The sequence below is a fragment of the Rhinopithecus bieti genome, unplaced genomic scaffold (assembly GCF_001698545.2).
Source record: "Rhinopithecus bieti isolate Rb0 unplaced genomic scaffold, ASM169854v2 scaffold_34943, whole genome shotgun sequence".
NCBI classification, from domain to species: Eukaryota; Metazoa; Chordata; class Mammalia; order Primates; family Cercopithecidae; genus Rhinopithecus; species Rhinopithecus bieti.
Genome location: NW_016815584.1, coordinates 888412 through 903533, shown reverse-complemented (window position 1 = coordinate 903533; position 15122 = coordinate 888412). Strand labels below are relative to the sequence as shown.

Sequence of the window (15122 nt, the reverse complement as noted above, 5' to 3'; positions counted from 1 at the left end):
AAAGCAACACCAAGGAGGCTAACAAAATCTACCTGAAGAATGCCCTCAAGAAGATTTGTAAACACCAGTATTGGGTAAAAATTGAATCAAAACACCACTCAACTCAGTCATACAGCAGACTGATTCAGACCCAAATGCCTCTCCTACAAAGAAGTATCTCCCACCTACTCAACAAGTCCAGGACACAATAAGAAACTAATCTAAAAGTAATACTAAGAAATAAACATTTTATCAAAATTTAAGTGCAGCCAGATGCCAGGGCTCATGCCTATAATCCCAGCACTTCTTGGAGGCCAAGGTGGACACATCGTTTGAGCTCAGGAGTTCAAGATCAGCCTGGGCAACACAGCGAAACCTAATCTCTACTAAAAATACAAAAATTAGCCAGCCATGGTGGCATGTGCTTGTAGTCCCAGCTACTCAGGAGGCTGAGATAGGAGAACTGTTTGAAGCCGGGAGGCAGAGGTTGCAGTGAGCTGTGATATGCCACTGCACTTGAGCCTGGGCAACAGAGCCAGATCATGTCTCAAAAAACAAAAAAGTCTAATAACTGATTTATGCCAAAAGTGTATACTAATCTATGTCACCATCTAAAAATCCTTCTGGCACCTATATGTATGACACACAGGTTCCCAAAACAAAGATATAACTAATAGTGTAGCTATGAGCAAATCCAAAACTTCCAAGCCCAGAGTGCCCTCTCCACCTAAAATGACACGTCTCAGAGTCATCTGTTAGCTTTTCAAAGTAGCCTAGAAGTCTCCTACTCTCTGAAACACATGCCTTTCAATGCATAAAGTCCCCAGTTTTCAAAATTCAAATAACGTACTTTGGCACTCTCTCCCTTCATAAATATAAACAAACCCATCTCTCAGGTACCGTATTACTCAAAAACATCTGAAAAACAGAAAAGGAGGTCAAGGTGTCTGCTAATCTAAACTCAGTAAGATGAAGGTTCTCCTTCAACGCATATTCTATGTTAATCCAAAGCCTAAGGATTTGTATGCCCAGAACAAAATTAGGGCTCAAAGATTAATAGTTGAAGAAATGATGGTTTGACTGTTCTGTCTTGAATTTCAATGGTTTCATTTCAACTGATTTTCTCTCTCTACCAAGATACCTTCCTAGAAAAGTCAGGTAGAATAAAAATCAGCAGCAAAATTGCTTTTCTCCTTGAAATTGTGATGGCACAAACTGTGAAACCTCCCTTCATATAACCATTAATGGCATAATCTATCATCTAGTCACAAAAGATAAAATCTCAGCTTTTGACTATTATTTTCCTACAAGCACCTACTTTCATACCTTTAGTCCAACCAACCACATCAAGACATATTCTATGTTATGTCATACTACTGTTATGGCTACTACTACTTCAAAAATTCTCCCAACCTCCTCTCCTCCATTCCAACATTTACACGTTAACACATCTTTTTTCCTCCAGCCACAGGGCTGTTTCTAAAATATCATCTATAGGACACAATCCCAGAACATGTTATACAAAGCCTTTACAACTAACATTCTTTACAATTTTGTTTTTACAGTTGGCTGCTCCCCAAACGCATTAGGGCCCCTCACAAATCTTTGTTACATGTGTCATCTTTGACCTGTGAGTTCTTGAAGATTTGTCTATTTCTACTGCACTGACATATTAATATATTTAGCTATGGAATAATAACAGCACTCTGAAAACCTGTAATGAAAGAATTTCATACTCCAGTTACTTATATACTGTATTACTAGTCATGCACCATATACAAAATGAGTTAAGCTGAAAAAGTCTTCAGAAAGACCATTGAACTAAACCAGTCTTTTTGAACCAGGTTTCTTGTTCACCAGGTGCGCACCATGTCTCCACTATCATAATAAAGCCTGTTATCAAACCTGCCAATTTATTGGCATTTTCTGTTTTGTGTAGCCCAAAGTTCTCCAAATAAGAATGAAAAGACGCCAGGTGCAATGGCTCACATCTGTAATCCCAGCACTTTGGGAGGCCAAGGCAGATCACCTGAGGTCAGGAGTTTGAGACCAGTCTGGCCAATATGGTGAAACGTCTCTACTAAAAATAGAAAAAAATAGTAATTAGCCAGGCATGGTGGCAGGCACCTGTAGCCCTAGCTAATTGGGAGGCTGATGCAGGAGAATCACTTGAAACTGGGAGGTGGAGGCTGCAGTGGGCCAAGATCCAGCCTGGGCAATAGTGCAAGACTCTGTCTCAAAAAAAAGAAAGAAAAAGAGATGAGAAGAAAAGAGCTGACAGTAAATCAGTCTCTATGAAGGCTAGCAAGATGTCCCACAATGACTGAGAGTTTTAACTCTAAAAAGTGTCCATCCTCAGGCGTAGGAGTTACCTTTTGAGGCTGGTAGCACCAGAGTTTTATTTATGTCCTGATTTATTTATTTATTTATTTAGTATCCTGATGTAGGGTCCACGAGATATGACAAAAAAGAATGACTGTCCATAAGTCAGTGATGTATCCTTTTTCAACTGAAATGTCACATCTGTTTTCAATTGAAATGTCATTCACATACCATAAAATTCAACATTTAAAAGGGTGCCGCTCCGTGGTTTTTATTAGTTCTGCAATATCACCACTATCTAATTTGAGAACAATTTCATAGGTGATCAATTATAAGGGAAAGTGGTGCTGCAATTTATTACATCTGAAGAAAATATATCTAGTTTTTATCTATAGTTTTAGTATGAAAACACAGTAGTATTTGTGGCACAAATCGGAACACATATACATCAAGTCTTTTATGAGAATTTTTTAAAGAATAGTGCCAGGTTTGGCCAGGCACAGTGGCTCACGCCTGCAATCCCAGCACTTTGGAAGGCCAAGGTGGGTGGATCATGAAGACAAGTCAGGAGTTCGAGACTAGTCTGGCCAACATAGTGAAACCCCATCTCTACTAAAAATACAAAAAATTAGCCAGGTGTGGTGGTGTGCACCTGTAATCCCAGCTACTCGGGAGGCTGAGGCAGTAGAATCGCAAGAACCCGCGCAGCAGAGGTTGCAGTGAACCGAGATCGCACTACTGCATTCTAGCCCAGGCGACAGCATGAGGCTCCGTTTCAAAAACAAAAAAGCAGCATAGTGCCAGGGTAGCTGTTGACGAACGTCAATTTCATGTACATGCCAGATCTATTTTTAGATATATTTTAGAGTACTTCCCAATCTTGCTTAAAAGATCTATTTTAGAGTACTTCCCAATCTTACTTTTAAAAGACTCTTCAGTAACTATAGCTTCAATAACTACAGCTTTGAATACTCGTGCATTCCCAACATCGTGATAAAAATTCACTTTTATTACAACACTTTTCACAAAACAAAACCAGTGCCTTCAAATGAGTAATATTAAAAGAGGGCGGGGTGCAGTGGTTCACACATGTCATCTCAGCACTTTGCGTGGCCAAGGCAGGAAGATCTCGAGCCCAGGCGGGTGGACCGCCTGAGGTCAAGAGGTCAAGACCGGCCTGGCCAACGTGGAGCAACAGTCTCCACTGAAAAGACAAAAATCAGTTGAAAATACAAGAACTAGTTGTGTGTAGAGGTGCACACCTGTAATCCCAGCTACCTGGGAGACTGAAGCAGGAGAATCACTTGAACCCAGGAGGAGGCAGAGGTTGCAAGCTGAGATCAACCCACTGCACTCCAGCCTGAGTGCCAGAGTACGGCTCCATCTCAAAAAAAAAGAAAACCTCCTGGACACTGATTTTTACTCCCATTTACATAGGAAGACCCAGAGCTTTCAAATACCTCTGAGCCAATTTCCCATCTTCTTTTATTAAACAATTTAACATAGTCAATGCAGTATCACTATGTTACCATTTAGAATAAACTTCTAAACTTTATTAAGATGAATCTTCAGAATCACTTCTGGGAAGATATTAATACCATTTTTCTAAGTTGTTATTCCACCAGGTTATACCCAACCTATTTCCCAGGTCCAAACTGACCTAATGTTTTCCAAACCAGCAAAAACTCCTGTATCTGCCCGTCTCCCCACTAACCAAACACTCCTCCTCCTTTCACCTTCATTAACATCTATCCTATAAGACATGGACTCAATTCTCCAACCCAACTTGAGTAAGTTCCCTTCATGTGGACACCTCCTAAAATTCATTTTCCCAACAAAGATCTCAGTACTATAAAAGTCAGCTCTTTGCCAGCTATTACCTAGTTGCTCCACTAGTTATCAGTTATCATTATCTATTAGCTGACATTAGAACAAAAGTTAGACATTAAAAGCTGACATTAGAACAAAATAAGACATTACTTTTCACTGACACTCAATAGAACTCAGTAGAACAAAAAAAGACATTACTTTTCACTGACACACAATATGCAGCAATATATCAGACAGTAACTACCAGCATCAGCTGGGGCAAAAATAATTGCGGTTTTGCTTTTACCGTTCAAAGAAGAATTACGTTTGCTCCAACCTAATATATTTTGTCTATTGAAAACTAAAGAGGTCACCAATTTAAGACCCAATGGCATTGGTAAGAAATGTGAAGACATTTCTGCAAACATGTGATTTCTTTAGATTCCCTGCAGTATGTATCTCATTTTCTCAACTAATGTTTTCCAAAGTCCTCGCTCAAATTTTCAAAAAATCCTTATTCACAATGTGCCTTGCCAAGGAAAGACTTCTTAATGTGAACTATTTAACTATTTAATGAGAAGACTGCCACCGTATACTGCTAAAACTTGATATACTCATAATTTAAAACATCAACTGAGAGTCCATGACATCCCTGAAATTATACCCACAAAGTGTGAGTTTATTAAATTGGTCTGAATTGAGCCATGACAAAGAAATAGGATAATACTACACAGAAATACAACCACTTCCGTACTCTTTGCATCAATGATTCTCAACTCTGACTGGACAAAAGAATGCACAGAAAGCACTGAAAAATATTCTAGTACTTAAGAAAGTCTGCAAAAGACTAGTTATTTAAGAACCCCTATAGGAGAAGTTGGCATGAGTATGTTTTAAATGCGGTCAAGCAATTACCATATGCAGGAAGGATAAAGAGCAGATGCTTCAGACAAACTCACTGGGTTTCGGTGCCTTCAAGACACCTGACCAATAACCCATTTATGCCTAGTGTTCCATTACTGGAATGCTAAGCTTGTTGGAGTTATTTATACCCTACTGCGTTAGGTCTGCATTACCAAGGTCTGATTGCAAAAATTCAAAAAATTGCAATCTCAGTAATAAATGGGTTTAGTTCATTACTAAAGAAAAGTCCTGATTTATTTTCAACTGTAAGTTCTGCATTGATTCTGATTTTATTTTTTGAGACCGAGTCTCACTCTGTCACCTAGGCTGGAGTGCAGTGGCGCAATCTCAGCTCACTGAAACCTCCATCTCCCGGGATCAAGCGATTCTCCTGCATCATCCTCCTGAGTAGCTGGGACTACAGGTGCACGCTACCATGCCCAGCTAATTTTTTATTTTTTAGTAGAGACAGGGTTCCACCATATTGGCCAGGCTGGTCTTGAACTCCTGACGTCGTGATCCACCCGCCTTGGCCTCACATAAAGTGCTGGGATTACAGCCGTGAGCCACCGTGCCCGGCCAATTTTTATTTTTTAAGAATTTCAAAATTTTCAACAAAAATAAAAATAATTACAAAACTCCTTAGTTTTCAAAATGTTCATACATAACTGTAAAAATACGAGGAAATGGCCAGGCACAGTGGCTCACACCTGTAATCCCGGCACTTTGGGAGGCCAAGGTGAATTAATCACCTGAGTTCAGCAGTTCGAGACCAGCCTGGTCAACATGGTGAATGAAACCCAGTCTCTACTAAAAATACAAAAATTAGATAGGGGTGGTGGTGCATGCCTGTAATCCCAGCTACTTGGGAAGCTGAGGCAGGAGAATAGCTTGAACCGAGGAGGCGGACGTTGCAGTGAGCCAAAATCACGCCACTTCACTCCAGCCTGGGTGACAAGAGCAAGGGTCCATCTTAAAAAAAAAAAAAAAAAAAAAAAATCTGAGGAAACCACTAATGTCAAATTAAAAAAAAAACATTTTGATGATGCATTAAGCATGCTCAACTGCACCATCTTAATAGGGCATTCAAGGCCCTTTACAATCTGGATTTAAATTCTTTTTCAGGTCTTACTCTTCTGGCCTTTTAATGACTACCTACCATATTCTATGAGGTTATTTCTCAAACAGAAAGTGTATACTTTCATGTCTGACATTTCCAGTGTATACTCTATGGTATTTAACGGCCGACTTGATTCCTTTACATAACTCCCATGCATGACTGATTAACTCAGTTCAAACGTTAAGCATTCGCCAATCAGTAATTTTTATTCCAAAATCAGAGACGGAATTGTTATATACAGTAATAACATTAAAATACTAATGATTGGAATACTGGCATTCTAAGACAAATAGTAGTACTATGCTTCATATAAAGTAATGTGCTTTATATATTGCATTTTTAAAGTGTATTGCATGTAATAGTTTACTCCATATACTTACATATACTGCATGAATTTAAACACAACAAGCCAAATAAGTCTAACATTTACTTCATGTTAACTGAGACTGGTATCAGATTGTCAATGTGGTAACACTCTTAAACACATCATTCTATTTCCTGTTTAGTATTTGCTATCATCAGTTCTAAATGTATTACCCAAAGCCACCCATAACCCAGTCCCTAGTCACCACACTCAGCGAATTCTTTTGTATTTTTAGTAGAAACAGGCACTATGAAATAATGCATTAAAATCATTATCACCCTACCTAATAATCTACTTAAGGTTTTTTTTTGTTTTGGAGGAAAGGGAATATGTTTGAAAACATCTTTGATGTTCATCGCCACAAACTAGAAAAACAAAATGGTTCTCATTAATAGCTGTTTAGCAGAAAGACAAAACACTTTTAACATACCTATCATAATAGTCCCGTTGAAAGTCATAGTCCAAGTCAAAAGAGGAGCTGAAAAATAAATACCGAAAAGGGTTAATTTGGAAATGTTGCTACTAATTCACAACATCAGGTGAGGGGAGAACCATGCCAAATAAACCACAACAGACAGATCAACAAGATTAGCACTGAATGATCCCCAATCATTCATACAATAAATCACTCAATTCCAATCACCTTAGACCACTGGAAATGTAGTGGTCAAATTGGTAATTCAGGTTAAAATTCACTAAGATTTTCACATACGACATAGTTAAACTGAACACTGAAAAACAGAACGGTAAACTAAACATTTGTATACCACACTTCTTCCCTCTCTTACTCTCTGGTGTCTTAGAAGCTCAACCATCCTGTAGAAGTACTTCAGGCTATGCTATAAATATCAAACTACTCTTAAATATCAATAGCAAAAACCTCAGGGATTTTTAATTCTCTAGTAATTTTCTCTAGGGCAAAAGAGAGACATATTAACACAAAAATAATAAAACCTCATTTATACACAGATAGAACACAGTACACTTAACCCTCCCCACATCCAGAAAACAGATAGAGAAGATGCCCACTGATGGACACAATGCAGTTATAAATAATAAAGTTTCCGGACCTGAGTAGAGGGGACGGAGAAGGGTGTTCTGTTACTGACCCGTACATCTCCGCTGCAGATCGTTTCACACCTGCTTTTCCTCGGTTCACTTTTGGCTCTGCAGCCAGGTTAATATCTGAAAACAAAAGCAAAATTTTAGTGACAACTTTGTATCCAGGTAAAACAAACTACAAAGTTAATTTTTTTATTTTGAGACATAGTTTTGCTTTGTTCCCCAGGCTGGAGTGCAATGGTGCCATCTCGGCTCACTGAAACCTCCACTGCCCGGTTCAAGGGATTCCCCTGCCTCAGCCTCAAGAGTAACTATGACTACAAGCGGGCACCACCATGCCCAGCTAATACAAAGTTTAGAAAATCTGAAACAAAACAACTCATCTTTTTTTATTTTTTAAGACAGGGTCTCACTGTCATACAAGCTGGAGTGCAGTGATGCAATAACGGCTCAATACAGCCTAGACCTCCAAAGCTCGGGTGATCCTCCCATCCAAGTAGCAGGCACTACCAAGGCTGGCTAATTTTTTTATTTTTCATAGGGACGAACTCTTGGGGTCAAGTGATCTGCCTTGACCTCCCAAAGTGCTGAAATTACAGGTGTGAGCTACCATGCTCAGCTTCATCTCTCCTTTTAATATTAAAAGGCTCATAAATTTTACAAGGCTAAGACTTCATCTTCCATATATTTATACTCTCTTCTGTACCATTCAAGTGTTCCTGAGACAATAAGTCTGTCTTTGGTACTCTCCACCCTCAGGTCCCACTTTAACTCAACTCTCCCCATTCAAGGCACTGACTGTTCACTCAGTTACTATTACAAGGGAAAACTATCAATGGTTACCTCTCCAAAAATGGTTCAGTTCATTCCGAATTATTACAAATATATTAAAATATACGCCAATCCACAAAATAATATAGTGCAGTGTGACACCCTCAAATCATCCTCAAAGGCACTTCAGATTTCCCTTATAAGTAAGGATTAGCTGTACTGCACGTAAAACATCCGGAGTTAACAACTGCTTTCTGAATAATTCATGAGTTGCTTAAACAACCTTTACACACACCAAAAAAATAAAAGAGCAAAGGAAACAACCCTACTTTTCAAATACAATTTGTAACACATAAGCCCAGCTACCTACCCTGCCACCCATGACCTTCCAAACAAGAATTCATCTTCTCCTTGTTCTAAAAACCCCATGTCAGAAAGCCAAAATTCAGTTTTTTAACTTCCCAGTCGTGCTAAAGCACTCAGTCAACAGTACCTCCATTTTCATATATACTGCTTTTATTAAAATGAGTCTAATTTTAATACACACATGCCCCAAAATATACAAATTCCACATATATATATTTTTTTAGACAGAGTCTTGCCCTGTTGCCCATGCTGGAGTGCAATCACGGCTCACACTGTAACCTACGCCTCCCGGGTTCAAACAATTCTCCTGCCTCAGCCTCCTGAGCGGCTGGGATTACCGGCACCTGCCACCACGGCCTGCTAATTTTTTGTATTCTTAGTAGAGACGGCTTTTCCCGGTGTTAGCAAGGATAGTCTCCATCTCCTGACCTTATGGCCGGCCCAACTCAGCCTCCCAAGGTGCTGGGATTACAGGCATGAGCCACTGCACCTCACCAAACGTGGATATCTTAAACTTAATCCTTTATATCTTACCTTTTCATACAAAAGGAGCTCATCAAATGAACAACTGAAAACCGCCTGAGGCCAGGTGCAGGGGCTCACGCCTGTAATCCCAGCACTTTGGGTGGCAAAGGCGGGAGAATCACCTGAGGTCAAGAGGTGAAGACCAGCCCGGCCAACATGGTTAAACCTCGGATCTACCAAAAAATACAAAAATGAGCCAGGTGTGGTGGTGCACTCCTGTAGTACCAGCTACTCGGGAGGCTGAAACAGGACAATCGCTTGAACCTGGGAGGCTGACGTTGCAGTGAGCCAAGACTGCACCACTGCACTCAAGCCTAGGCGACAGAACTAGATAGTGTCAAAAAGAAAAAAAAATGATTGAATATACTGTCTATTTGCTGAACACCATTACATGAATAACCTTCAGGTTTTGGTATATTAACCTCATTTACAATTCTGACTTTGAAACTAAAGAGAATTTCTGAAAACGCAATCCAGTAAGATGTAAAAACAATAAATAGACGCAAATTGTGTATCTGGTTGGTTACATAACATTATCAGGCCGGGTGCGGTGGCTCAAGCCTGTAATCCCAGCACTTTGGGAGGCCGAGACGGGCGGATCACAAGGTCAGGAGATCAAGACCATCCTGGCTAACACGGTGAAACCCTGTCTCTACTAAAAATACAAAAAACTAGCCAGGCGAGGTGGCAGGCGCCTGTAGTCCCAGCTACTCGGGAGGCTGAGGCAGGAGAATGGCGTGAGCCCGGGAAGCGGAGCTTGCAGTGAGCTGAGATCCGGCCACTGCACTCCAGCCTGGGCGACAGAGCGAGACTCCGTCTCCAAAAAAAAAAAAAAAATTATCAAAGAATTGTTTCATGTAACTCTAACCTATCATGCTATGAGTCAACAGACATAGTAGAATGTATACAAAGAATAAAACCACAAATATAAAATTGAAAATAATCATCTTAATTTTGTAAAAACGCAGGTGTGATTATTTTGAAACTGAGGCACAAAGTACACATAAAAAGAGAAGTTAAAACAGACATCTAGTACAACTAATCAAACAAACATATGGACGCTGCATTCTGGCTTGAATAAACTAAATCATAGGTAGTACTCTGAGGTGTCATTACATTTGAAAAGACAAGAAAATCTATGACTGAGCCAAACTGCAATTGGCCCAATAATGGAGCGAAACCCCAATGAGGAGACAAGCAGTCAACAACACTAGAGGGCTCCACCAGTCTGCTGTGGGGAGGATATAACCATTTAGGCAACATTTTAACATTGTGAAGTGTCATTCCCAGGTCGCCCTACTCACAATTGTCAAATGAGAGCTGTCCTGTCTCTACTACACAAAACGGTACAATGAAGAATATCCTTTACTTAGCCAATTATAACTATAAGCCTAATGTATTTTTATTAGACTGAATAGTCACAATATACAGAATATCTCAGGCTGTCAGTTTTACAGACATAAAAAAAACAAAAACAAAAAAACATGAATCAAAAAACTCAGGCCTGATCATCAACGAAAAAATTAACTTAACGGAGACCTTACCTAAAACCTGGCCAGCAATCATTCTGCCATCCTCTCCTGCTACAGCAGCCCGGGCATTTCTCTCATTAACATATTGAACGAAGGCAAAGCCCTTATGAACAGAGCAGCCCACAATTTTGCCGTACTTCGAAAAGATTGCCTCCACATCAGATTTCTTGACCACAAGAGTGTTGAGATTCCCAATGAACACACGGGAGTTCATGGAGCGAGGATCTGTCTTGTTGGTAACGTTGCTGGCCATTGTGTTTGATGATAAGGTTTCTCACAAAGCTGAAAACTGTAAAGCAAAAAAAAGTATTCAGGTGAACAGATGCTAAAAACAATATGCCTTGATAAAACATTCTCCACTCTCACTCTGAATCACTGTTAACTGCCCAGAGTATCAGGCAAATTAAAGGGACTCACAGCATTATGTATTTACTAATAAACTCAGAGACTCCAGCCTCTGAATATGTTCTAGGAAATTCAACTTCTTCCTCTTCATTCTATTTCAGCAGCACTAAACTCTGAAATTATCAGGAAAAAAAAATTCTCCCTGGCAGGTCATTGGCAATATAATTTCCTTGGACATAATTCCAAGTGGCCCTCCTCTAATAACTCAAGCAAATTAGAACTGCCTAAATTCTCTGACACCAGTTTCTGCTGTTTTTCACATTACAGGTCATGCTAACTATTCCCTGCCATCAATAATCTTGATTCACGCTGCTTTTATTGAGTTTCACCGGTTCTGTATATAAATACACAGTATAGCAAATGTCAAATTCTGTTCCAAGCCATTCATCAGCAGCTAGATTAATATGGATAGCTTACACTTACCCATTAAGTATAATTTTCTTCAAAAGGCAATAAACAGAATCAATTCATTTACACTGGAAACACCTATTTCCAGATACTTCAATTAATTGCAGAATGCTTTAGATACGTAAGTATCAATACCATCTTTTTACAGACTGCAATGACTCCAAGGCTACTTTTTATATAACCTAAAATATAGGACATTTAATAATATTGGATGGTGATGATGATAAAACTAGCCAGTGGAACACGGCATGAATCAAATTAAGGATCGGGGAACTAAAGAAAAATATACAACTTTCCACAAATTATTTAAAACCAAAAATTATCTGTCTTTACGTATGTGATGGAGGCTCAATACTATCATAACAATATGAAGATTCACAATACCATCTCAGGTCCTGTATAAGTGAAAACGTTTTATTTCATTCTTTCAGCATTGTTTCCTGCCTCTTCCCACTCCAACCCCCTATCTTGAACAAGACTTAAAAACATTCTTAAGATCTCCCCTTCATCCCTTTGAAAGGTTCCAATGAATCTCAAAATATTCCAGTATTTGTTATCCTTTCAATCCTCAAGTGAATCAGACAAACTAGTTCTTATGGATGATGTAAAAATGTCTAATGTATATATACATGTACATAAAAACAGGCAGTATAACACTATTTCATTTATACATGACTCCTACCATTCTGATGCTTAATACAGTCATTTAACAGGCAGTACTGATTTAAAAGCTCCAACAAAACTTCACTTCCTTCCAAATCTTTCTGAAATTCGTCTGTCTTTATGTTACTTTCTAAAGTATATCTTTACAAAAAGTTCTTAATATTTTAAGACTAAGCAATAAAAATTAACAAACAGTAGCCACTGAAATCCACCAACAGTCTTTCAGCTCTTAAGTATGCCAGAAAGTCTGAGGACACTAAAAGAGGAATTAAAACAAAATCTGCATTAAGGCCTAACTGGTTTCTACCGCTGGTTTATAATATTTGCTATTACTACAAGTGGAGATACAATCTGGTTTTAACCAACTATTTTTCACAAACAATAGGTATATCAACAGAAAATATAATCTCCATAGTTTTAATGAGAAGAAATTACCAGGGGTGAGGGGTTCCATAAGCCACCACAGAATACTGAATATAAGTGAAAAAACCCATCACACCACAGTCCAATGTTCCAAATGGACATTTGCAAAAAAATATCGATGTGATTGAAAGGGGTACCCTCTGGCACCACAGACAGAAATGGATCTAAATGACCATTTTCTCAATTTTCACAAATCTGAGTACATACCTAGAACTAATCAAGATGTATGGAATTCATAATCCCACAGCATTTTTCACGTGTACCAGGGGCTTAATTCTCTCAAAGATCCACACAGGAAAAGCTCGGTAGAAAGCATCCAGGCATATAAGTAAAAGGATTCTAGCAATGGTTGTTATCTCTGAGTTTAAGGATATGATTTCTCATTTTGTTTATGGTCTGGTTATTAAATCTCCTACAAAAATGATGAACTACTTATTTTTAAAAATGTAATAACCCCAACTTCCAAAGGTTGCCTAAAATTAATACCCATACTTACTATGAGGATTTAAATTCAAGATGAAGGCAACAGTAAAGACAGATGTACTCACAAATACCGATTAATTCCACTCTTAGTAACATATCCTCCTAAGGAATGAACAGTCACTACAACTCATTCATTTTGGGGGTCAAATATTTACTAACCATGTGCTGAGTACCATATTCCAGGGAAAATCCAGGCAACAAATAGTAACAAAGACTGTCCTGAGAGCTTCCTTAAATTTTAGTGGTAGCGCTATGTCCAATTTTACGGAACAGGTAGATTTCCCGAAGTTTTAGAAATAACCAAATGATGTCCAGTCACGCTTCATCCCACCTCAAAATGTTAAGGTACCATACAGGTGAAATTTCCATAAAGGGAGGAGGATAGCCAATACTGAAACACAAAGAAACTATTGGAAAAGAACTGGGATTCTTGGAAAGGGGCAGCAAGAACAGAGCCGTTTTTGGATCTGACTCCCAAGAGACGACTCAAGATGGCAAAATCACTATCCTACAGACAGCATTTACAACAAAACTCCAAAACGCAAGGTAGTAAAGGCAAGCCAGCTTATATGGTTTCACTGACTGTAGGAGTATTGGAATAGAACTGTGACTGTTGGAAAGGGGTAGCAAGAGCAGAGCACTTTTTGAATCTTCGACTCCCAACAGAAGACTCAAGATGGCAAAATCACTATCCTACAGACAGCATTTATGGTTTCACTGACTGGGAGAAACAAAAAATATCCTACAGCCAGCATATATGGTTTCACTGACTGGGAGAAACAAAAAATAAACAACTTGGAGAATAAAAGACTTAGAAATACAATACCAAAATAACCAGCAGGTATTTATTGAAAAGCAAGAAATTTTAGAAAAGCAGTTAAAACTTGTAAGTTTTACCTGCTCCAATAGTGAGTGAGCACAAGGAACTTCAATAAAAATGTGTGAAGGTGCAAGAGCAGTTGCGTCCCTGTTGTCTCAGTCTCATAACTAAACAAACCCTGTGTGGCTGATTCCACTGACAATCCCTCTTCCTTTCACCAAAAGGTAACAATCATCCTGACTTTACTAGTACTTTCTTACTTGTAAAATAATTCTAATGCCTAAATGTGTATCTGTAGACATTCTTGTCTTCCGAAAAAAGTAAATGTGATGCATTTAAGGCATTTTTGTACATAAGTCCCGCTTCCATTGCATTAAAATTTATCTGTTTAAGAATCCAGGGTATTGACCTGTTGTTTCCCAGTCTGTATTTTCCAGAATTGATACTCCTGGTACAATTCCACATATTCTTAATTCCTGAAAGTGGCAGCTGGGACCAAAGGCTTATTCAGCCTCATCTGCAATATTCTGGCAAGACTACATTGTCCTATAAGTGGCAACACCTTTTTGTGTTGTCATTGATGCTTAAACAATACCATTTCTCTCTAGGTAGTATGGTGTGGTTTCTCGAGCACCACATGTTATGCAGACTGCTGTTAGAAATCCTAAGAACAGTCCCTCAGTTCTTTCATGTAACAGGTTGCCAGCATCCTTTTATAGTAGTAAAATAAACTCCTTGATCACATTTAAAAAAACATTTTTTTTTTTTTGAGATGGAGTCTTGCTCTTGTTGACAAGGATGGAGTGCAAAGGGGGAATCTTGGCTCACTGCAACCTACGCATCCCGGTTTCAAGTGATTCTCCTGCCTCAGCCTCCTCATTAGCTGGGATTATAGGCACGCACCACCAAGCATGGCTACTTTTCTATTTTTAGTAGACACCGGGTTTCTCCGTGTTGGTCACGCTGATCTCAAACTCCTGACCTCAGGTGAAACGCCTGCCTCCACCTCCCAAAGTGCTGGGATTACAGGCGAAAGCCACTGCGCCCAGCCGTGATCCCATTTTTTTGCCTTAATTGTTAGTCCCTTTACTTCTGGAAGGTGTAAAAACCACTTGTAGAATGAAAAGGTCTACTTTTACTTTTTGCCTTATACAGATCTAAATTACT

General features: G+C 39.0%; 1 protein-coding gene across 14 annotated transcripts in view; it reads right to left on the bottom strand.

Moving 5' to 3' along the window:
* Positions 1–15122, bottom strand: part of HNRNPC (heterogeneous nuclear ribonucleoprotein C) — a 61928-nt gene that overhangs the window by 13740 nt on the left and 33066 nt on the right. For 8 of the 14 annotated variants that reach the window (XM_017853488.1, XM_017853481.1, XM_017853489.1 and 5 more), the window contains 3 exons: positions 10766–11042; positions 7568–7682; positions 6928–6975 (listed from right to left, as the gene is read on the bottom strand). In XM_017853488.1, coding sequence (XP_017708977.1) covers positions 6928–6975; positions 7568–7682; positions 10766–11006 — 404 coding nt within the window. In that variant the 5' untranslated portion in view covers positions 11007–11042. The remainder of the gene's footprint in view (positions 1–6927; positions 6976–7567; positions 7683–10765; positions 11043–15122) is intronic. The other 6 variants (XM_017853495.1, XM_017853490.1, XM_017853496.1 and 3 more) reach the window with 1 other exon arrangement.